Genomic DNA, 24,712 nt, shown 5'->3' on the forward strand with positions numbered 1-24,712 from the left:
ATTTCTATTTGTATACACAGTGCTTGCTAGCCCTAGTCAAGAGGCATCTTTTATAAAAGGTGTAAACATCAAGGTTCTAAAATTCAGAAGAGTTTAAAATTGATTAGGAGTTTCCCAAGTTGGGATGTTAGTTTTTAAACAAGCTTATTTCCTTCAAGTACTCCACTTGAGTAAGGTTTTGCACTTTTTATCAATGCAGCGCCATTCCTTTTGCTTGGTTTTAGATATGTTCATATTTCAGCCATGCTAGTTAGCATAAAGTGATAGTTACGAGCCATAAGAAAATCTTACGACTTAATTTTTACACAACTACACTTAAGAGTTTTAGCAGGGAAGAAAAAAGTAAAATCAGTCCACTGTACATATTAGTGTAGTTTGGTAGCTGATTTTCACTACCAACAGTAGACTCCAGTCCTCATGTTGGTAAGTATGGGGAGGGTAATGCATTTTGTAAGCATTAAATTAAGTTAATGAATCTATCTAAAACATTATTTAATCTCTCACTACAATAATTTTGTGGTTATGCTAAGAGCCATGTGTACTTTTAGGTGATTCTTACTTTTGTTAATCCTTCTAGGATAGCAAGGAGGCAGAAAACCTTCAATGTTTTATTATTTTCTCAGAATATCTTTAATAAGACTAAACTTAATTCTAGTATAAATTTCCAAATGTGGTCACTATCCATTGATTTCATAAGAAAAATCCTCTTACCAGATTTATGTTCCTAAGAGTTTTGGACAGCTTGGCCTTCATCTGATTTGTAGAAATGTTTTTGGCTATGGAACCAAAGTTTCAAATGCAGTTAATGGTTTCAATGTGACTCAGTCCTCAGACTTTATTGGATTGAATAAAATCTAAAAGAATGTATGCTTTTAGAACGTAACACTTTAACATCTTGGGAATGTGGCACTACCAAAATTAGACTACTGATACATCAAATGTTGACTTTGGAAGCTTCAAAAAGGAGTTCCCATCACCCTCTTTAGCCCGATTTAATGTAGCAAATCTATTTCACTATATTTTGTCATTCAATGAGTTGGAGTCCTGTGGTATATACTGCATTAGTTAGGAGGAAAATGTTTTTAAATGTTCTTTTAATGATGGCCCAAAAAGTATTTGGCACAGCAAGTGCATGTGTTATTGTACTGAGAATATAGAATAATACAGTGTCACTAAATTTAAGACCTCTCCCCAGTCTTGCTGTTTCTGGCAAGAAGTTTGGCCTGTGACTGCACTTACTGTTTGTGCTCATCAGAAACTGTCAATGTCTGCTTTACTTTAACTTTGCAGTCTGTAACGTCACGCTGTTTATTAAAAAAAAATATTACTTTGACTTGTGTCCAAACAATCCTTAGTGTACTATATGTTAAACAAAAAACTGTGATAATTATATTTTGCCACTTCTTTTTAATACTTAACAGCAAACCAGTGTTGCTAATAATCAAAATTTAGCTGAATTTGAGTTCTTATCAATAATGACTAAGTATAGTTGACTAAAAACCTGAAACTATTGTGCCTTAAAAGCCAATTTTTCTGTCCCAGTAAAGTGATGAATATTAGAGAAATACCTGTTTAAATATTAACTGACTTCCTTTAAGCATGAAGAATTATGTGCTTGTATTTTAAGCAGAAATATATGTGTACACATACATGTATGAATGTGTTTGTATGTGTGGACAGACTTTTTCCCAAGTCAGTTGATGACTAGAACCTAAAAGTGAAGTTCGGCTAGAAGCTAACTGGTTTTGCATTCAGCTATCATAAACCTTGCAAAAGGTAAGTCTGGGCTTTTCTTGGACCAGTAATGCACATGGGCATTGATATTTAGTACTTCTAAGCAATTCACAGCAAATAATTGCTAAAATTTTGTTTATCTGCCATATGGTTAGAGTGACTGAGTTAACATTGTTGTAAACTGACTTTGTTCTTCAAGCATGATGTCCCTCTTTCCTGAGATGAACCAAGTAGCCACTATATAAATGGAAAATTGTAGTATTTGAAACACTTTAGGTTTCACACTTTCATACACTTCAGGTTTCAGACTGTTTTGAATTTTTTAGAAGAAAAATCCAAAGAACTGCATATTGTTAGATGGGTGTCAAACTTACTAAGAAATGGAATAGGTATGTGCCCTTAATTTAAGAAATCTAGAGAATCTCAATTTACAGAATGATTTAAAGTGTGTACGCATACATATATTTTATTACAGGGAAGTCTTTGGCATACAAAATAATTTATTACGACCTTTTAAACAGCATGTTCTGGACCTTAAGTGCATATGATATTTAGCCAAGAGAAGGTGGGGAGGAATCCTTTCCTGCAGCTCCCTACCCCAGCCCCTATACCCAGCTGTCCAACAAAAGGTACCAAGACCGAATGAATTTATTTTTAATAAGAATTGTGTATACTTAAGGTTTACAATATGATGATTTGATATACGTATACATAGTGAAATGATTGCTACAGTCAAGCCAATTAACGTATCATCTCCTCACATAGTTACCTTTTGTGTGTGTGCGTGATGAGAGCACCTAAACTCTATTCTCTTAGCAAATTTCCAGTATTCAGTACAGTATTATTAACTATAGTCATCATGCTGTAAATTAGATCTCGAGATTTATTCACCTTGTAACAAAGTTTGTACCCTTTAACCAACATCTCCCCAGTTTCCCCCACCTCCCCACCCCTGGTAACCAGCATTCTGCTCTCTGCTTTCTATGTATTTGACTTTTTTAGATTCTACATATAAGTGAAATGCAGTTTTTTCCTTTCTGTGTCTGAATTATTTTACTTAGCACAATGCCCTCCAGGTTCATCCATGTTGTTGCAAATGGCAGGATCTCCTTTTTTTTCAGGCTGAAAAATATTCCATTGCATGTATTTATACACACATTTTATATATCTATATATCTATATATATAGATATATAGATATATATATCACAATTTATTCATCTGTTGATGGACACTTAGGTTGTTTCCATATCTTGGCTGTTGTGAATAGAGCTGCAGTGAACATGGGAATGCAGATATTTCTTGGAGGTACTGATTTCATTTCCTTTGGGTATATACCCAGAAGAGGGATAAGGCTGACTGAAAACTGAAACTTAGCAAAAGTTTTGTTATCTACTAACATTTTTGAGCACCTCTACTACGTACCAGAAACTAAGCTAGGTGTTTTACATACTCTTCCTTGTTTCTTCCCTAAAAATAACCTCATGAAAGAAGAGATCATCCCCATTTTATAGATAAGAGTGGCTCAAACTGTTCAGCTGAATTGCCCAAGGATACATATCTGAAAAGTTGTAATTATGGCCTACAAATGCAAAAAAATTGTACTCTGAGATACAAGTTCTCTCCACTATTCCACACTAGAAAGAGGAGAAAACACCAAAATTGTTCACTGCTGGTGAAGTCAATAGTGCTCTATTATTCAGTTTATTTAATAATGTGTGACTTGCACTTATTTGCTAAAAGGAATTAAATTGGCTTAGAGTCAAAGTTTCTGTTTTGATTACATCTACGTATAAAAGTTGTTTCAAAAGTCATTCTTTCTATTGTCCATGATGTACAATTTTTTTAGTAAAATTGTAAAGATACTTTGAGGAACACTGGTTTCAGAACGAACTCTGTTTTCAACTCATATTCAGCTTAACCTGGAAAGCACTTGTTGGGAGAGTCTTGTGACAGTATTTAATAACCATGGTGATTCATTAATTAAAGTACGGACAGTTGTTGACTATCCATGTGGGACTTTTCTGTGATGCGGATTACCTGAGGTGAATGTTAAATTCCATCCAGTACAGCTTCTCCCTACTTCATAACACATTTCTAGCTATCTCTCCCACTCCCTCCAGAATGTACACGAAGAACAAAATGCGCTTACGGAAAGCATAATTAGAAAACCTTGTCGCTCAAAGAAAAATCACATGGTACACGGCAAGGTGAAGTACAAATAAGGCTAAGCTTAGTGAATTTCCTAGGCAGCGGCTTTCCTCCTTTCTCATGGATGGTGAGGTAAAACAGTAGGTCCACATTTTCTGAAATTATCAGATTATTATCTTCCTACAGTGAATGAACTGCTCTTCACTAAGACTTCTTTGAGAAATGTTTTAATGTGAACTATGTTGCATAGAACTAGACTGGCTGTTCAGTGCTCAGTAGGTTAGAAACCCTCATCGTTTATTTCCACGATGACGAGTTCTAGCTAGAGCTGATACTAGAGGAAGCACAGTGACTGCGAGCTCAGTTTGCCCTGTGGAAACAAAGAGTGCTTCCTGGCTGACGTGGAGAGATTTGGAGTAAAAAACATGGTGAATTTATATGTATTTATAGAATAAATAAATACATAACGAGACTTCTTAATGAGATTTGTCTTTCCCACATGAAATGTCTTACCTTGCTTCTACATGGTTAGTTTGCAAGCAGGCATAATTAGGTCCTCAAGTGCAGAAATTGCAGGTATCTGAAGGCCCAGACTTTAATTTGGCCACCAGCTTAAGATTTCTCTGCTCCTTCCTTTGCTCCTCCCAGCACTCCACAGTTTGAATTGATGCGGTGCCATGTAAGGAACTTTGTCACTTTCCTCGTCTCTGAGCGCAGTGCTATATTCTTCACATCAGAGGGACGGGTATTGTGTTAATCTCACCATGCCAACTGTCAGGGCGCCATCTATCAGTCATGAAGGCCAAAATAAACAGTGGAAGATAACCATTTGGTCATGTTTTTTATGAGAATGACGTCTTCGGATTGGCTGTCTGGAGTGTGGAAGCATGAAAAGGGGGTCCCATTTTGTGATCAAAGAATTCCTCTATGTTCAGAGCACTGTCGAGCAAATCATTTCTATCCCAGTAGCACTTAGGTGTACAGAAGCACTAGGAATATGGAGGAGGGAGAAAGGTGAGGGCACTGTCTCCGAAAACAAGCGCTTAAACAAAAGTTTAAATTCTGAAATCGCTTTAGACTGAAGCTGTGAGGAGTTTTTACCTCAGAAGGTGACGAAACCTATTACATAGCTCATGGGGAAGGGTTGCCAGGAGGGCAAATAGTGAAATGGCCATTTCTGAGCACTAAACAGGATGTGGGAATAAAGACATTGAGGTTTATCGCCATATCCACTAAGCACTCACGACACTGTGCCAAGGGCCCACAAAACTGTTTGAGACCTTAAAGATTATTGCATCCAAAATAGAAAACCAAAATCATCAGATTGAAGTTGGTGCTTAAGTAAACACAACACTGTAAAATGTCAACTAATCTAATACAACTCAACTTTTATAGTTATGTGAAAATGTATCCTTTAAATCATATGAACCTGTTCAGTACCCTTTAAAGGATAATCTTTTAATTTCTTTGATAAGAAAAATTACTTGTTTGATTTAAGGTGGACTGTAAGTACATTTTAACCTTTTCGATATGATGGGGAATGGGACCTCCAAAAATAAGAATTATAAATAACTCTGTTCATTGGCCCAGTCTTTAAATTCCAGACACCAATGTGACCTCTCTTTTCTATATACCCCATTTTTCCTCCAAGAATGCTTTTAGCTTCATTTATCCTGATTGGGTCATTGTCACAATGTTCACTGGAAGAAAACAGATTTATCTAGAGATGGCTACTGCACCTTGCTAGGGACAGTCTGCCATGGAAAAGCTGCCATAATTAGAACTGTTTCATTGCATGAACTTTACGCTACCTTGGAATTTATCTGGACAGCCTCTTCATTATAATGTAGGAGCACTTTCTGACCTGAAGGGGTGAGGTTCACAAACACCTGCAGACACGGGTACTTGCCCTGACATCAGCAGTCCACACCACAGGTGAAAGACAGTCCATCCAGTCGTCCAAGATGTACGTGTGGATGATAGTGCAGTTAGATTCTTCTCTCTGGGTGCTTCAATTTGGAAAAAAATAAATGATTTTCACCCCTAGAAAATTTAGTCCTATATTTCTAATGTGGTAACCCAAGGCATCTATTTCAAAGCAACGTAGGATGATTACAGAAGGCATCTAATGATTTGGGAGCATGGAGAACCTTGCAATGGGACAAACAGCAGCAAAGTGCCAAGTTCCATCGCAATTATGACCCTCCTTGCATATTTCTCACTATAGATCAATGGTTTTCAAACTTCAGAATCACCTGAGTGGCTTTCTTAGAATGAAGAATTTATTAAAACGTGGGTTCTATGACTTCACTCCCAGGGATTCGGGTTCAGTTGATCCAAGTTGAGGCCCAGGAATCTGTATATTTAATAGTATTTAAGTTGCAGGTATTTGGAGAACCACACTTTGAGCAATATTATCCTAAATACCATAACCACAAAGATTCACACTCAGAAATCTTATCTCTCCTGCCTCATCATCTCAAGATGCACCCACTGGCTTGTCCTGGTGAAAACGTGCCTTTGGAAGGAGTCCAACCACAGGGCTCTTAGACAACATAGCCTCCGAAAGCTGTGGTAACAAGGTACAATTCCACTCTACTTCCAAAGAGGCAAATGCAAATCATATGGGGAATCTCTCATTAGAAAACTTGCCATGTTTTTACTATTAGTAATTTCCTTAAGGTCAAGAACTATATCCTATTCGTCTTTATGTTCCTCAAAGCATAAAGCACAATGCCTCTCACACAGTAGAGGCTCAATACGTGTTGTACTGAATTAAATTTTACTTGGAAAACATTCCTTGAGAATTTGCACATGCACTGCATATACAGGATGTCACAGGGGCAGTGAGACGGGGTAGACAAAATTCCTGCCCATGAAGACTTTGCGGTGGTGTTGAAGAGAAAGGACACTTGTGTATAAAATAGTTAGAGAACAGGTCCAAGATAAAGTAAACGAGAGTGAGAGGAAAGGCTCTGATTGAATGCACAGGTCCACCTCCTCATGTATCCTCACACTCACATCTAGGTGAGTCTTTGTGTTTATTTCCCTGTGCCTTAAACACAAGAAGTTACATTAGCAAATTCTAAAGCCAGAATGTTTGAAAAGCATTGTTTAGCTAGGTTCAGACTGCACTCTCATTAAGATCTTGGACTGTATGTAATCATTTTTCTTTATTAACATAACAAACCCGTGACACACAGTGCATTTTAACATGATCTCAAGGCCCAGGGCATAAAAAAAAAATCACTAGATATGGCCTTAGAAGGATAAAATACTGGGCAAGTGAAAATACAAAAATGGAAAATAAGGTCCTTTCACAGGTTTAGCACTGACCTGATTTTCACAAAATTAATTTCTCTACTTATTTAGACCAGGCATCTTAAAGTATTTAGAGCTGTCTGCCTTTCTGTGTTAGAACTTAAAACTCTCTAAATCCTAACCAAGTGCCAAACAGAGTTTGATTTGAACCTTCCTTGAAGATTTCAGGAAGCTCCAATATAGAGAGTGGGATATTCTTTCCTATGTACAAGGGCCAGGCCAGAGGCTTTCAGGTAGAACCAGGAATGTATTTAAGGCTGAAACATTCAGCATGTTCTTTCAATAGTATTGTGCGTCTATTTGTCTACAAGTAGACAAATTCCATCGTTTGACTGAGAAATGAGGGTATAAGGGAGTGGGGATAGGTATGAGCTACCCAAGCCTCTCAACTTTTATGAAGCAAAACTTTCATCTTTTATGAAGCAAAACTATTTTCTGGTGGCACAAGATCACAAGGCAAGAGAGATGAGAACTCACCACTCTTAAACATTCCCTTAATTACTTCCAGCAAACTATTTCCAGAAATGCGTAGAAAAGTAAGTTTTAAATATGAGTAACAGTTTGGTACTAGCTTACAGAAGGTAACTTCAAACCATCTCCCAAATATATCACATATCACATTTAAAAAACATAATCTGACCTGCACACACATGCACACACTCACACATTTATTGAACTTATGTAGATGTATATAATGCAGATATAGATATATAGATGGAAAATGGAGTAACAGGAAAAGGAAGGTAGAAAGCTAGAATGAAGGCAAGAGTGAGGTACAAACATGTAGCCTCCAGACCATAAGATCCCCTATAGTTATAAAAGCTGGGCCACAAATTTGGCTCTGAGCTTCCTAGCAGCCAAAGCAATGAAGGAAACACAACCAGATAAAAGATTCCTGGTGTCCACTGAATAAAAGCAAACTGGTTGATCAGCAGCAGAACAGATTCTCCTGCTGCTAATATCAGAGAGACAATTCCCCTGGAATCCTTCTAATGGTGGCACTGGGTGCTATAGTGGAGGATAACCTCCATATTATTGCCCTAACAATGGTAACCCAGGAGTGGTGGGAGATGAATCTGATATCAGAATAACAAAAGCAGGCCACACAGTTCCTTTTCTATGACCCTTTTTCTTCACTGAACTCCTAGGCCTCCCTCTTCCCGTATCCCCGGGCCTTCTGTTGCTCTTTGGCTAGCCAAAGGGGAGGTATACCTTGCTTACCCCCTACCCAGTGCCACCCTCCTCCAAAGTACCCCATGTTGTGTGAGCCAGTCTCCAAAATTAAACAGCTCCTCTACAGCCCTAATCAACACTCCCATCCTCCTCACTGCAGCAAACTTCAGTTAAGTATCAGGAGGCAAGCAGCCTTATATCAGAATGAATAGGCAGATTCTTTACTGGCTATATGACCTTGGGTATTCTACTTGGCCTTTCTGAGCCTCAGCTTTCTCATTCATAAAATGAAAGTTAAGTAATAAAATAACGCTTCCATCATGGACTTGCTATAGGTTTAAATAGGATAAAATATAATATATATTTGACATATAATATGTATTTAATAAATGGTAACTTATTACATGTATTTACTAAGGAAACTACTTAAAAGGAAGAAAACTAATATTTATTGAGCAACTACTATGTGCCAGGTAGATATTATCAAACTCAAAAAACTTCTGTTATGCTCATGCAAAAGCTCATGCTCATCCCCTTCCTTGTGATATCTACATGTTAAAGAAAGACTTTACTACCTACAGAAATATCTAATATGTGGACCATTGCTGAAAGAATTTTGAGATTGGAGGAGGGGAGCGGCAAAGGAGTATCTTCCGCTTTCCTACCACCTCTTCCTCCACACTCAGCACTGAGAGAGGAACAGGGATTCTGGAGAAACCAAAGCCAGCCTCCCCTCCCCTCCTCTACCACTGTGCTTGCACCTGATTTGAACTGGAAATTCTAGGTCTCTCTCTGTTTCTTACCTGAGCATGAAGGGCTTTAGAATGGTTATTCCAAGCAAGAAGAACATTAGGACAGAGAAGCCTATCATTGCAAACCCTAGCAGCATGGCTCGGTCCTCTGCACCACTGGATGGCAGCTTCCTGTGCACATCTGGCGGGTCTCCGTCATTGTGGCCTATGTTTCTCTTCCTCCCTGAGGTAGAAAAGGCTGTCCTTTGTGGGAAGAGGGAAGGAGATACTTCAGTAAGCTCATAAAGAATTGGGAACAGTGGTGATTATTCTGTAGAATATAGAAATATTGAATCACTATGTTGTGCACCTGGAACTAGCATAGTGTTGTAGGTCAATTATACTTCAATTTTAAAAATTAAGCAAATAAACTATTTGTTTTTAAAAGCCTAAGTTTAAATTCTAACATTTCTAGAAGAAAACAAATCCTTTATCATCTTGGTTTAGGCAAATATTTCTTAGATACAACACACAAGCACAATCTGAAAGAGAACAAACTGGTAAATTGGACTTCATCAAAATTTAAAATTTCTGCTCTTCAAAAGACACTGTTAAAAGAATGAAAAACAAGCCCAGACAGGAAGAAAATATTGGCAAATCATTTATCTGATAAAGGACTTGAATCCAGAACACATAAAGAACTCTCAAACTCAGTAATGCCACACAATCCAGTTAACGATTTCAACAGCCACTTCAAAGAAGTTACATAAAGAGCAAATAAGCACATAAAAAGATGCTCATTAGTAACTTGTACATTAAAACCACACGGAGATACCATATCACCCCCCACTAGATGGGTTTAATAACCAAAAAGACAGACAATACCAAGTGTTGGAGATGATGTGAAGGAACTGGAACTCTCCTACACTACTGATGGGCATATAAAACGGTATACCACCACCCTTGAAAACAGTTGGTATTTCCTAAAAAAAGTTAAACATATATGGGACCCTATGACCCAGGTGTTCCATTCCTACGTATTTATTTACAAGCAAAATGAAAGCGTATGATCATACAAAGACTTGTACACCGATGTTCATGGCACCCCATTTGTAAGAGGAGCCCAAAACTGAAAACAACCCAAATTTTTATCGACAAGTATAAACTCTTACATTCATACAATGGAATAATACTCAGCAAGAGAACTGATAAACACAGTACCCATGATGAACCTCAAAATAATTATGCTGAGTGAAAAAAGCCAAACAAAAGAGGCCACACTGTATGATTCCATTCCTACAAAATTCTAGAAAATGCAAACTTATCTTTAGTGACAGAAAGCAGATTAGCGGTTACCTGGGGGTTGGAAGAGGATGCAAAAGGAAACTTCCATGGTAGTAGGTGATGGATATGTTTTTTATCTAGATTGTGTGATGGTTTCACTGGTATACACATATGTCAAAACTTACCAAATGGCACACTTTAAATATGTGCCATTTGTCGTATTTCAGTCATAAAGCGTTTTTTGACAAATGTTAAAAAAAAAAATGGGAACATTTACCAACCCATGGGGGATGGAGGGATGATCCCGCTTGCCGCCCACCTGAGGGTTGTAAGCAGGCTTGATGCAACACAATGAGATCTTATATTCAGAGCACGGTTAAAAGTCCATCTAAACAAGCTAAAATGATGTGTTATAAATTTTTCTTTTTCATGTAACAAAACTAAGGAATGTTGCCTGGGTTAAGTCTTTAGAGATCTGTTTAATCAATGACTAGGAAAGAATTACCTATAAGTAGCTTTCATTCATTTTATGTAAATAGTGTTATAAACTTACTTATCTTCCAGGGAAATTGCATATTTCCCCTGAAAATATTTTTTACATTCTTTTATGAATTCCATATGGAAAGAATGACTCCGCAAGCTCACATTTGGAATTAATAGCATCCTGAAGTAGGATCTGACTTGTTCTTTCATATCCAGCTGTTGAGAAGGCAGCACATCCACCACATGGCTTTCTGGCCCAGGGCCCAGTCCGTTCAGAACAGTGAGGGCCTCGCTGCTGGCGTCTCCCTCGCCCACCTCTCCTCTGTCCTCATACAGCTCCACTCAAGTGGCCCTACGCCTCTTCTCTCCCTCTCTCTGTTCTGCTCTAGCAAAGGAGGTGATAAATTCTTTCACAAGGGGGCGTCCAGGGATCAAAGTCCAAAACAAAGGTTGCCAACTGGTGACCCATGGACAGTATCCAGCCCACAGATGTGTTCTGTTTGGCCTTTTCTCTGTGTGTGGTTTTTTTTTTTTTTTTAATGTGGGATTCGTTGCTAACACTTTAAAAATCATGAAATTTCTCACAAAAATGCTGATTTCTACTTTTTTTAAAAAATAAATTTATTTATTTATTTTTGGCTGTGTTGGGTCTTTGTTGCTGCACGCAGTCTAGTTGCGGCGAGCAGGGGCTACTGTTCGTTGCGGTGCACGGGCTTCTCATTGCGGTGGCTTCTCTTGATGCAGAGCACGGGCTCTAAGCACGCGGGCTCAGTAGTTGTGGCGCATGGGCTTAGTTGCTCTGCGGCATGTGGGATCTTCCCAGACCAGGGATCGAACGCATGTCCCCTGCATTGGCAGACGGATTCTTAACCACTGTACCACCAGGGAAGCCCACACAGCTATACTTTCACTGTTGTAATAATAATAGTCTTCCATTTCTCCAGCAAAATGGACTAGATACGCACTTTAACTGTAAACAATAAAAATTCTGGTCAAAGCTTAAAAAACGAGTTTAAAATACTCAAAGGACAAAAACTATGTGAAAGTAGGAACCCAGAAGGGAAAGTAGACTGGAGCAAATTTTAACCTTGAGGACATTTGCAGAACTTGGTGACCTTGAGCTTCAGTCTCACAGTTTCGGGGTTGGGGGAGACACAGGGACAGAAGACAATGCCCAGGGCCTATCAAAGGTGTGGGAGGTAATGCTCTCAACGAGAGCTGGGACCCATAAGACCTCGTACTCAGTGTAAGGCTGAATTGGAAGTAGCCACCTCTCTCCCACACACAACTCCCTAGGAGACTGCAAGGAAAATGCCTTACTCTAACCTGACACTGAGTACAGGAGGAAAACTATAATCTCCCCTGAGATTTCATAACCTTAAGGTGATCCTTAAGAGAGTTTATAGCCAGAATTCACACTACCTGGGAAATCTAAAACCCTCAAGCTAAGAATTTCACTTAATCTTATCTCAAGTAGTTAGTGCCTTCTGGCAGCTAGCAGAAGCAAAGATATAAATTCTCTGGAGGAGATCACCTTCAACCTAGGTCTCGAAGGAATCCTATAAAGTTTCAAGGAGTATGTACTCTCATTCTAAAGTCATAAAGCACACAATAAGGACATTGGAGTGAGAAAAAGTAGCAACAGAATCAGATCCAAAAACAAACTTCCGATATTGGACAATATATAAAAATATATCTACAATATGCTTGAAGAAATAAAGGAGGGATTGGATATCAGAAAGAGCAAAAGACTCTAAAACATGACCAAGGCAATATTAAAAAGAACCAAACAGAATTTCTAGAAATAAAAAATAAAATAATTGACATAAAAAGCTCAATGGACAACAAGGACCTACTGTAGAGCACAGGAAACTATATTCAATATCTTGTAATAACTTATAATGGAAAAGAATTTGAAAAAGAATATATACATATAATATATATATTATATATATGTGAATCACTTTGCTGTACACCTAAAACATTGTAAATCAATTATACTTCAATAAAAAAAATCAATGGACAGATTTAACAGTTAGATTAGACACATCTGAAAAGACAATTAGTAAATAGATGGACCTGCAAAATAAATAAAGTATATTGCTAAATATACTTTAGCTAAAGTATAATACAGAGATTTCTTTAATGGAAAATATTGAAGAAAGGTTAAGAAGCATGGAAGATAGATAGAAAGGGTCTAACATAAAGTCTGTTCAGAATTCCAGAAAAAGAAGAGAAGAAAGCCAAGCAATATTTTTAAAAAAACAATAAAATTACAGAATTGATGAAGACCCAGTCCACAGATTCCAGAAGCCAAGTGGGATAAAATAAAATGAAACCCACACCTATATACATCACAGAGATATTGCACAGACACGAAGACAAGAGAAATTCTTAAAAGCAGCCAGAGAAAAAGACAGATTAAGTTCAAAGGAATGACAATTAGGCTGAAAGCTTACTTCTCTATAACAAGAAAAGAAGCCAGAAGACAGGAATATTGTCAATATGCTGAGAGAAAACAGAACTCTATACTCAGCAAAAACCTCTCAAGAATAAGTATGAAATAAAGGCATTTCAGACACACACAAGGCTGAGTTTGCCATCAACAGACCCTCACTAAAGAAAAAGGTCAAGTATTTACTTCAGGCAGAGGGAGAACAATCCAGGTAGAAGAGCTGAGATTTAGTCAAAAATGAAGAGCAATTACAGCAGTAAATAGGTAAGTAAAGATACAAACCTTACAAAATAACAATAATAATAAAACTTCAATAGTTAAATATTTAAATTTTAAATTTTTTTAATTAAAATGATGATGATAATGGTGATGATGTCGTCTTGTGGGGTTAATAGACAAATACATTATAAGAGCACGTACCTTATAGGAGGTGACAGTGTTACTGTGTTCTAAATTACTAATATTTTTTGAGGAGATGATAAAGATATTGATTTCACTTTTTAAGTTCAAGTCTGCATGCTAAAATTGCTGGAGTATCCACTAAAAGAGTACAAATAGGTGATATAACTTCCAAACCAGTAGAGAGAGAAAGAATGAAAGGGGGAAAAAATCAATCCAAAAGAAAGCAAGGAAGAAGGGGAAAAAGAAAAACTCATGGAAAAGACAAGACAGATAGAAAGCACAAAAACATGATAAAATAAATCTAAGTACACCAGTAATTACAATAAATCAAAATGGATTAAATGATCCAGTTAAAATATAAAGGTTGTCCGACTGGATTTAAATATATGTTTTTACATCTAAAACACACAGATGGGGAGGATCGTCAAGATGGCGGAGGAGTAAGACATGGAGATCACCTTCCTCTCCACAAATACATCAAAAATACATCTACATGTGGAACAACTCCTACAGAATACCTACTGAACACTGGCAGAAGACCTCAGACTTCCCAAAAGGCAAGAAACTCCCCACATATCTGGATGTGTGGCTGACAGGGTTTTCGTGCTCTTGCTGGGTGTCAGCCCTGAGCCTCTGAGGTGGGAGAGCCGAGTTCAGGACACTGGACCACCAGAGACATCCTGGCCCCAGGTAATATCAAACAGTGAAAGCTCTCCCAGAGATCTCCGTCTCAACGCTAAGACCCAGCTCCACTCAACGACCAGCAAGCTCCAGTGCTGGACACTGCATGCCAAACAACTAGCAAGACAGGAACACAACTCCACCCATTAGCAGAGAGGTTGCCTAAAATCATAATAAGACACCCCAAAGCACACCACCGGACGCGGTCCTGCCCATCAGAAAGACAAGATCCAGCCTTATCCACCAGAACACAGGCACCAGTCCCCTCCACCAGAAAGCCTACACAACCCACTGAACCAACCTTAGCCACTGGGGGCAGACAACAAAAACAACGGGAACTACTAACCTGCAGCCTGCGAAAAGGAGACCCCAAACACAGTAAGTTAAAAAAAATGAGATGACAGAAATACACAGCAGATGAAGGAGCAAGGTAAGACCCCACCAGGCCAAACAAATGAAGAGGAAATAGGCAGTCTACCTGAAAAAGAATTCAGAGTAATGATAGTAAAGATGATCCAAAAACTTGGAAATACAATGGAGAAAATCCAAGAAATGTTTAACAAGGGCCTAGAAGAACTAAAGAGCAAACAAACAATGATGAACAACACAATAAATGAAATTAAAAATTCTCTAGAAGGAATCAATAGCAGAAGAACTGACGCAGAAGAACAGAGAAGTGACCTGGAAGATAAAATAGTGGAAATAACTACCGCAGAAGAACAAAAAAACCCCGAAGTTAGCAGAAGGAAAGAAATCATAAAGATCAGATCAGAAATAAATGAAAAAGAAATGAAGGAAACAATAGCAAAGATCAATAAAACTAAAAGCTGGGTCTTTGAGAAGATAAACAAAATTGATAAACCATTAGCCAGACTCATTAAGAAAAAAGGGGGGAAGACTCAAATCAACAGAATTAGAAATGAAAAAGGAGAAGTAACAACTGACACTGCAGAAATACAAAGAATCATAAGAGATTACTACAAGCAATTATATCCCAATAAAATGGACAACCTGGAAGAAATGGACAGATTCTTAGAAATGCACAATCTTCTGAGACTGAACCAGGAAGAAATAGAAAATAAAAACAGACCAATCACAAGCACTGAAATTGAAACAGTGATTAAAAATCTTCCAACAAACAAAAGCCCAGGACCAGATGGCTTCACAGGCGAATACTATCAATCATTTAGAGAAGAGCTAACACCTATCCTTCTCAAAATCTTCCAAAATATAGCAGAGGGAGGAACACTTCCAAACTCATTCTACGAGGTCACCATCACCCTGATACCAAAACCAGACAAACATGTCACAAAGAAAGAAAACTACAGGCCAATATCACTGATGAACACAGATGCAAAAATTCTCAACAAAACACTAGCAAACAGAATCCAACAACACATTAAAAGGATCATACACCATGATCAAGTGGGGGTTTATCCCAGGAATGAAAGGATTCTTCAGTATACGCAAATCAATCAACGTGATACACCATATTAACAAATTGAAGGAGAAAAACCATATGATCATCTCAATAGATGCAGAGAAAGCTTTTGACAAAATTCAACACCCATTTATGATAAAAGCCCTGCAGAAAGTAGGCATAGAGGGAACTTTCCTCAACATAATAAAGGCCATATATGACAAACCCACAGCCAACATTGTCCTCAATGGTGAAAAACTGAAACCATTTCCACTAAGATCAGGACAAGACAAGGTTGCCCACTCTCACCACTATTATTCAACATAGTTTTGGAAGTGTTAGCCACAGCAATCAGAGAAGACAAAGAAATAAAAGGAATCCAAATCGGAAAAGAAGAAGTAAAGCTGTCACTGTTTGCAGATGACATGATACTATACATAGAGAATCCTAAAGATGCTACCAGAAAACTCCTAGAGCTAATCAATGAATTTGGTAAAGTAGCAGGATACAAAATTAATGCACAGAAATCTCTTGCATTTCTATACACTAATGACGAAAAATCTGAAAGTGAAATTAAGAAAACACTCCCGTTTACCATTGCAACAAAAAGAATAAAATATCTAGGAATAAACCTACCTAAGGAGACAAAAGACCTGTATGCAGAAAATTATAAGACACTGATGAAAGAAATTAAAGATGATACAAATAGATGGAGAGATATACCATGTTCCTGGATTGGAAGAATCAACATTGGGAAAATGACTCTACTACCCAAAGCAATCTACAGATTCAATGCAATCCCTATCAAACTACCACTGGCATTTTTCACAGAACTAGAACAAAAAATTTCACAATTTGTATGGAAACACAAAAGACCCCGAATAGCCAAAGCAATCTTGAGAACGAAAAAATGGAGCTGGGGAATCAGGCTCCTGACTTCAGACTATATTACAAAGCTTCAGTAATCAAGACAGTATGGTACTGGCATAAAAACAGAAATATAGAACAATGGAACAGGATAGAAAGCTCAGAGATACACCCACGCACATATGGTCACCTTATCTTTGATAAAGGAGGCAAAAATATACAATGGAGAAAAGACAGCCTCTTCAATAAGTGGTGCTGGGAAAACTGGACAGCTACATGGAAAAGAATGAAATCAGAACACTCCCTAACACCACATACAAAAATAAACTCAAAATGGATTAAAGACCTAAATGTAAGTCCAGACACTATCAAACTCTTAGATGAAAACATAGGCAGAACACACTGTGACATAAATCACAACAAGATCCTTTTTGACCCACCTCCCAGAGAAAGGGAAATAAAAATAAAAATAAACAAATGGGACCTAATGAAACTTAAAAGCTTTGGCACAGCAAAGGAAACCATAAACAAGACAAAAAAACAACCCTCAGAATGGGAGAAAATATCTGCAAACGAAGCAACTGACAAAGGATTGATCTCCAAAATATACAAGCAGCTCATGCAGCTCAATATCAAAAAAACAAACAACCCAATCCAAAAATGGGCAGAAGACCTAACTAGACATTTCTCCAAAGAAGATATACAGATTGCCAACAAACACATGAAAGGATGCTCAACATCACTAATTATTAGAGCAATGCAAATCAAAACTACAATGAGGTATCACCTCACAGCAGTTAGAATGGGCATCATCAGAAAATCTACAAACAACAAATGCTGGAGAGGGTGTGGAGAAAAGGGAACCCTCTTGCACTGTGGGTGGGAATGTAAATTGATACAGCCACTATGGAGAACAGTATGGAGGTTCCTTAAAAAACTAAAAATAGAATTACCATATAACCCAGCAATCCCACTACTGGGCATATACCCTGAGAAAACCATCATTCAAAAAGAGTCACGTACCACAATGTTCATTGCAGCACTATTTACAATAGCCAGGACATGTAAGCAACCTAAGTGTCCATCGACAGATGAATGGATAAAGAAGATGTGGCTTATATACAATGGAATATTACTCAGCCATAAAAAGAAGCGAAACTGAGTTATCTGTAGTGAGGTGGATGGACCTAGAGTCTGTCATACAGAGTGAAGTAAGTCAGAAAGAGAAAAACAAATATCGTATGCTAACACATATATATGGAATCTAAAAAAAATAATGGCTCTGAAAAACCTAGGGGCAGGACAGGAATAAAGACACAGACATAGAGAATGGACTTGCGGACAAGGGGAGGGGGAAGGGTAAGCTGGGAGGAAGTGTGAGAGTGGCATGGACATATATACACTACCAAATGTAAAATATATAGCTAGTGGGAAGCAGCCGCATAGCACAGGGAGATCAGCTCGGTGCTTTGTGACCACCTAGAGAGGTGGGATAGGGAGGGTGGGAGGGAAACGCAAGAGGGAGGAGATATGGGGATATATGTATATGTATAGCTGATTCACTTTGTTATACAGCAGCAACTAACACAACAATGTGAAGCAATTATACTCCAATAAAGATGTTAAAAAAATAGATAAAACACACTGATATACAGAAAGGTTGAAATTTGTTAGGCAAAGTCTAATGAAAAGCAAGGTGATATGAACGTTAAGGTTAAAAAGCTTTATTAGAAGTAAAGAAGGTAATGACATTGATTTAAGGTTCAATTCACCTGGAAGATATAATGATACTAATTTATATGTACCTGATAGCATTGCCTCACTGACAGAACGATAGGAATAGACAAAATCCACTATCAGACTGACATATTTTTACATACTCCCCCAGTAATTGATAGCTCAACCAGACAAATCAGTAAGGAAATAGATTTGAGCAAAGCAATTAACAAGCTTTTTCTAAATGATAAAGGTAGAATATTGTCCCCTACAGAATATATATTCTTCTCAAACATACATGAAATATTTGAGACCTAACCACAAACTAAGCCATAAAGAAAGCATCAATAAATGTCAAAGGATTTGTAACAGTAATGAACTTATTTTGTATGCTCATTTTATGAAACTTTGAAAATATGGGTAAGTCTAGAGAAGAGAATAAAAATCGCCTACAGTTCTACCACTCAGAGAGAATTATTATTCACTTACTGGGTTATTCCCCTCGTCTATATTGTTTTAAATAGAATGAGATCACACTGGATATATATATATTTTTTTTAAGCTTGTATTTTTCAGTTAACATAATAACCACTTTCCCATGTTGGTAGCAATTCTCTGTAACCCTTCTGTTGGCTACATAATATTCCATGAATTGGATATACCATAATTTCCTTAACCATTTCCTTATAGTTGAATATTAGGTTTTTTCCAGTTTTCTGAGGCCATAAACAGTCCTGTAATTAAGTTTGTGGTATTTACAAGCACCTTTCATCAAAGGACCTCAAAGCGCTTAAGAGTGATCTAATTTTGTTCTCCAGCCAGTGAGATGAGTGAATAACACTTTCGTTCCTCTTTGCCAGCAATAATCTTCACTTCTAACCAATGTGTTACCTGGAGGCATTACCCACCCCTTCCTGTTGCTCCCCTGCAGACAGAACTGACTTTCCCACCAGCCCTGACTACCGCAGTTGCTACAGGTGCCTTCTGGCTTAGCATGAGGCAAACTCAATTTCCAAGAGCTCGAACATGTTCATCTGGGTGTGATCCCTGCAGAAGCCCACAGCCTCTCCCTCCAACACTGTAACTTGGGCAGAGTGTTCCTTAGAAGGATGATGCAGTTGATCAAAGCTTGATAATTCAGCTGACGTTCATTTCACATGTGTATGTAATTTCTAAGTGCTGGGTATGTTAAATATATATTTCCCTGTAATTTGTTTGTGTTGCAGGTATTTGGGTAATTATTTTTACCCTTCTATTTTTTAATTACAAAATTATTTAACAACTTCTTTTGAAACAGCAAAGGAGGTTGAGAAAAGTCGACATGGTTCATGAAGTTCAGCAAGAGGCAAGATGGGTGATCCAACTGTGCATTTCAGAAGTGAAAATGGGATGCTGTATTGCTTTGGGGAGAACACAACTGCTCTGATAGCTAGTTAATTATGTTATGAATGGGGCATTAAAAAGTGTTCCCTTGCATGTTTGTCATTTGATCTTCTGCCATACAATGGCTCACTTTGATTGTCTTCTCACAAAAGCATTAGTTCACTTGTAGGAGAGAAATGTTTTTGCCTCTATCTCTTTCTTCGGTTTGTTCCTTCCTCCTCCAGCCCCAACCTCCGTCCAAACCCCTACCTCTCACTCTCCTGCATTCTTTCTCCCAAATACATAAAGACCCATGAGTGTAGTTAAAGAACAATGGGAGTGGGCAATGTGCTGACCATTATGATCTTTACTGTTTCCACTTTCTCAGCTCCCAGCTCCACTTGAGCCACTAACAAACCATCCAGGTTTCCAGATAGAGTGAGTGAACTTAGCTGTGAAATGTACCCTCCCAGGAGTAAGCTGGCAAGTTTTAATATCTCATTCCTCAAACACCCTCAGGCATTGCTCTTCTCTCCATGTTGGTGCCCACTTCTCAGTGCCCCACTGCCCCACGCCTGGGGGCAGGCAGAAGTACAGCCCCTCTGCTTTGCATTCCCCTGCTCCTCAAGATAACCTGTCTCACTTCTCCCTTAAATAGTAGAGGCTGGTGGTTAATAACCACAGCTAAAATGTGAAATGGAATAGTATAGAAAGTAGTACATAGAGAGTATGCTAAGACATGCAGAGACCATTACTATCTCCATCAGCAGACAAGGGGATGGGGCAGAGAGAGGCTAAGTGACTTGCCCACAGTCATACAGCTATTTAAGTGATGGAGCTGGATTTGAACCCAGGCTGTGACTCCAAGACCCAAGCAGATTTCACCAATGCGACAAATGCTGGTAGTAATTTCATTTAACCAACAGACATTTGTAGAGCACCAACTATGTGCTGGGCCATGTTCTACTGCTGGGGAGCCAGAGAGGAGTTTAAAAAGATCCCTAGCCTCCAAAAACTTGCAGCCTAGATGAGGAAGCCAACAAGAAAGGATGCAACCCCTGGATAGCAGTGCTGCTTCGGAAGCCTCCAGGGTCCCCTGGGAGGCATGACAAGTGGACACCCTCAGAGGATGAAGACCAAACTCAACCCCCTAACTCCTTATGGCCGCTCTTCTAGCCACTTGTTCAGCGAGATGCCCATGAGAGCTGAGAGATTCCGGTGGTGACTTACCTCCCCTGGCGTCTCCAGCCGCCCTGGAGTGTAATTTGCAGGGGATGCTGAACAGCTGCATGAGACCAGGGGGCTGGGCAAAATGGACTCCCCCCACCTGAGCCATAGCCTCTGAGGGCTCCCGAAGGGCGAAGTTTACACATCAACAGAAGTGGGGTCCCAGGGGAGCCACCAGTCCCCGGCGCAGGCAGCCATCGGAAGCACGTGCGCCTCCAGAGCTGCCACCTGGTGGTGTGCGGTGCCCACCCTCCTGGGGAGGTGGGGGGTTAGGGCAGGCCTGTCTGGGGGTTCTGCAGATTCCTGGCAGGGCGGTGCGTCCAAAAGGCTCAAGGCCCTAAGTGGTTTTCTGCAGCCAGACCTTCTCCCCGTGGTCGCCCAATGCCTGCCGCCGCCTTATCACCTGGGTTCTGCTTCAGCAGCCGGTGCATCGCCATAGAGACCTACACGCTTGTGGAAAGTTCTGAGGCCCAAGGGACCCTGTATAATTTGCGAAGGACATACGCAGTTCAAGGTTTATAAAAAGAGGAAATGTTTTGCCCTGGCCACGTTTCCTTTTTCATAAATTTTCTGTTAGAGTGCAAGCTCAGAGGATGGATTTTTTCTGGTTAATTGCATGTTCTGATTAAGAGAATTCGTTTCTGGGCTTCCCTGGTGGCGCAGTGGTTGAGAATCTGCCTGCCAATGCAGGGTACCCAGGTTCGATACCTGGGCTGGGAGGATCCCACATGCCGCGGAGCAACTGGGCCCGTGAGCCACAATTACTGAGCCTGCGCATCTGGAGCCTGTGCTCCGCAACAAGAGAGGCCGCAATAGTGAGAGGTCTGCGCGCCACGATGAAGAGTGGCCCCCGCTTGCCACAACCGGAGAAAGCCCTCGCACAGAAACGAAGACCCAACACAGCCATAAATTAATTAATTAATTAATTATTTTAAAAAAAGAGAATTCGTTTCTATACCATATGTGATCTCCCAAATTTTCAAGACCCAAAGGGTCATAAAATAACTCACCATTAAAACTATAACAAAGTTCAAAAAAACTGTATCAAATGATATTTTATCTTTCTTTGATAACTAAAAGACATTTGGGGGATCTTTCGATACCACGAAATCATGAACATAAATTACTATTATTTTGTAGCTTACCGAAATGATGATAGAATGTTAGGTAGACTATTTTTGCTGCATGTTTTTTAGTAAAGGTAATATTATATTAACATTTTCCAAAACATTGGTATTAGCAAGAAGGTAAGCATAATCTCATCTATAAACATCATATATATACAACCATATTTATTAACTGTTACTTGCAGCTGTATTAATATCACTTAATGAAAAAAACATATTTATATACTTATGATTTGTATTAATTTTCTATTAGAGTTATGGACTAGTTCCTTTGTAAATTATTTGTTTTTAATGAACTGATGCAATTTGGAATAAAAACTGACACCAACTAGAATTTTTTCCTTCTGCTTCCTACTTGTAACAGCCTTATAAATATATAATAAATCTTCTTCTTCAGATTTAGATGTGCTAATAAATTTCCCTGCAATTTGGTATGTAACTCTCTTTGAAGAAATGAGTGGTTTTCTGCTATTTTTATGTATTTGATTCAACCTCAGAAATAGGGTACTTTTTGAGCCCCTAAGACCCCCTACTTGAATTTGCACTCGCCTTTACTGGGGCTTCCCATTTTATAATTCTAGTTCCACCTAAGTGAAAATACTCATGCAGAATCTTTAAAAATTCATTTTAAGAGGGTGTGAACAAAAAAAGTGAGTTATTTTAAATTACTTTTAGTCCCAATTCAAAAGTTCTGATAGATCCAGACAGATTTATTTTGGGTCCTGGACAAGTCTGGGTCTGGTATGTCTTAGAAGTAGCTGGCACAGTTGGCCATCTGAGATTGACCTCAGACCCAGTTTATGCTTGGTTTTTTCTTCCTTTTTACAGAGGGTCATCATGGTAAGTGGGAAGGAGTAACTTAACCTGTTACCCTTTGATTTTCTTCCTGGTGCCCCTTCACTTGGTAACTGCTGGCCTCTCTGTCCACCAATAGCAGACCACTCCCCTCTCACCCTTACAACAAGTGCCCGACACACACACACTCCACTCAAGGCTCACAGCCTACCTCTCAAGAAGAACCTAGAGTGGCTGCTATGAATTGCAATCCCAATGCATCCATTCAGGAACACACAAGCTAAGCCAGAAGGAGTGTGGTGGTAAGAGACGCCAGGTGCACAGACCTTCACTGTACATCAGGATCTCTGATCCCCACCCTTGGTCCCTCAGACCGTCCCTGAGTCCCCAGCTTACTCTTTCCTCTCAGAGTTGCTGGAGATCACTTCCTACTCCACAAAAGCCATGAGTCAACCATCAAGCCCACCATTTGGGCCCCCTCCCTCTCTGGGCCAGAGGATTTGGGTACTGGGTTCAAATCCCAGTTTTGTAACTTCAGGTAACACTTTATACATTCCCTGCCCTGGTTTTCCTTAGTAAAAAGAAAGTAAATAAAATTCAGTGTGAGTTGTGTGAGTGTGATGTAACTTAATTAGTGCCCATAAACTGTTGTGAGATCTGAAGATGAAAGGGCATGTTACTGCAAAATGCTGGCATCATGGATTCTTGGCTCCACATTTTCTTTTGCACTGAACAGATGCTTTACTCAAGGGAAAAAAGAACCATCTCTCCCTTTCACCAGGCTAGAGAAACCACTTCCTCACTCATTTTCATATTCTCTCAATTACATACTACTTATTAGAGCTAAGAATTCTTTGGTAGCTGAAATTCTCCATGTTCATGAGAACTGTATCTCTCTTCAAATTTGGAGATGTACAAGTCATATACAACAACCTAAAAAGTATACAACAGCTTATGTTCTTTGTCTGTCTCTGCTATTTGTAGGAGAATAAATAAACCTCTAACTGAACAATCATCCTGGTATGAGTAGTTTTTGCTGGTGCAAGCAGCAATTTAAACTGTCAAAAGTAGAGTAATATCTGATTTTACACTCTCTTTGCAGGAAAAACAAACAATAAGGGAGTATGATTTGTGCTACACATTTACAGAGTCTTAGATGGTATCTTCCTTTTCCTTTATCATAATGACTAACTCCAGACATCTTTGCTAATCAAATGGACACTGACCCTATATGACCTAGGCTCATGTCAGAGAAACCAGTGTCACCTCTCTGCAGATGGTCTCCCTGCTCTGATGAGTGACAATACTAATGACTAACGTTTACTGAGTACTTACTATGAGCCAGGCATGGTTCTAAGGCTTTACATGCATTAATTCACTTCTTGGGCATTTTTTTTTCTTTTCTTTTTTTTTTTTTTCTCCATAGGTGCATGGGTTATCTCTGGGTTTTCTATCTTGTTCCATTGATCTATGTTTGTTTTTGTGCCAGTACCATATTGTCTTGATTACTGTAGCTTTGTAGTATAGTCTGAAGTCAGGGAGTCTGATTCCTCCAGCTCCGTTTTTTTCCCTCAAGACTGCTTTGTCTATTCGGGGTCTTTTGTGTCTCCATACAAATTTTAAGATGATTTGTTCTAGTTCCATAAAAAATGCCATCGGTAATTTAATAGGGATTGCATTGAATCTGTAGATTGCTTTGGGTAGTATAGTCATTTTCACAATATTGATTCTTCCAGTCCAAGAACATGGTATATCTCTCCATCTGTTGGTATCATCTTTAATTT

The 24,712-nt window shown here is 38.8% G+C and overlaps 1 protein-coding gene across 1 annotated transcript; it reads right to left on the reverse strand.

Moving 5' to 3' along the window:
* Positions 1–233: 233 nt before the first annotated feature.
* Positions 234–21,443, reverse strand: LOC118893976 (calcium-activated potassium channel subunit beta-3-like). The gene is given in 7 exon segments (XM_036849657.1): positions 234–1,304; positions 5,696–5,826; positions 5,829–5,893; positions 9,182–9,373; positions 9,995–10,092; positions 10,186–10,238; positions 21,368–21,443. Coding segments are annotated over 7 exon segments (684 nt in total). The 3' UTR covers positions 234–1,235.
* Between the last annotated feature and the right edge of the window lie 3,269 nt (positions 21,444–24,712).

This window comes from Balaenoptera musculus, chromosome 4 (genome assembly GCF_009873245.2).
Source record: "Balaenoptera musculus isolate JJ_BM4_2016_0621 chromosome 4, mBalMus1.pri.v3, whole genome shotgun sequence".
In the NCBI taxonomy this organism is placed as follows: Eukaryota; Metazoa; Chordata; class Mammalia; order Artiodactyla; family Balaenopteridae; genus Balaenoptera; species Balaenoptera musculus.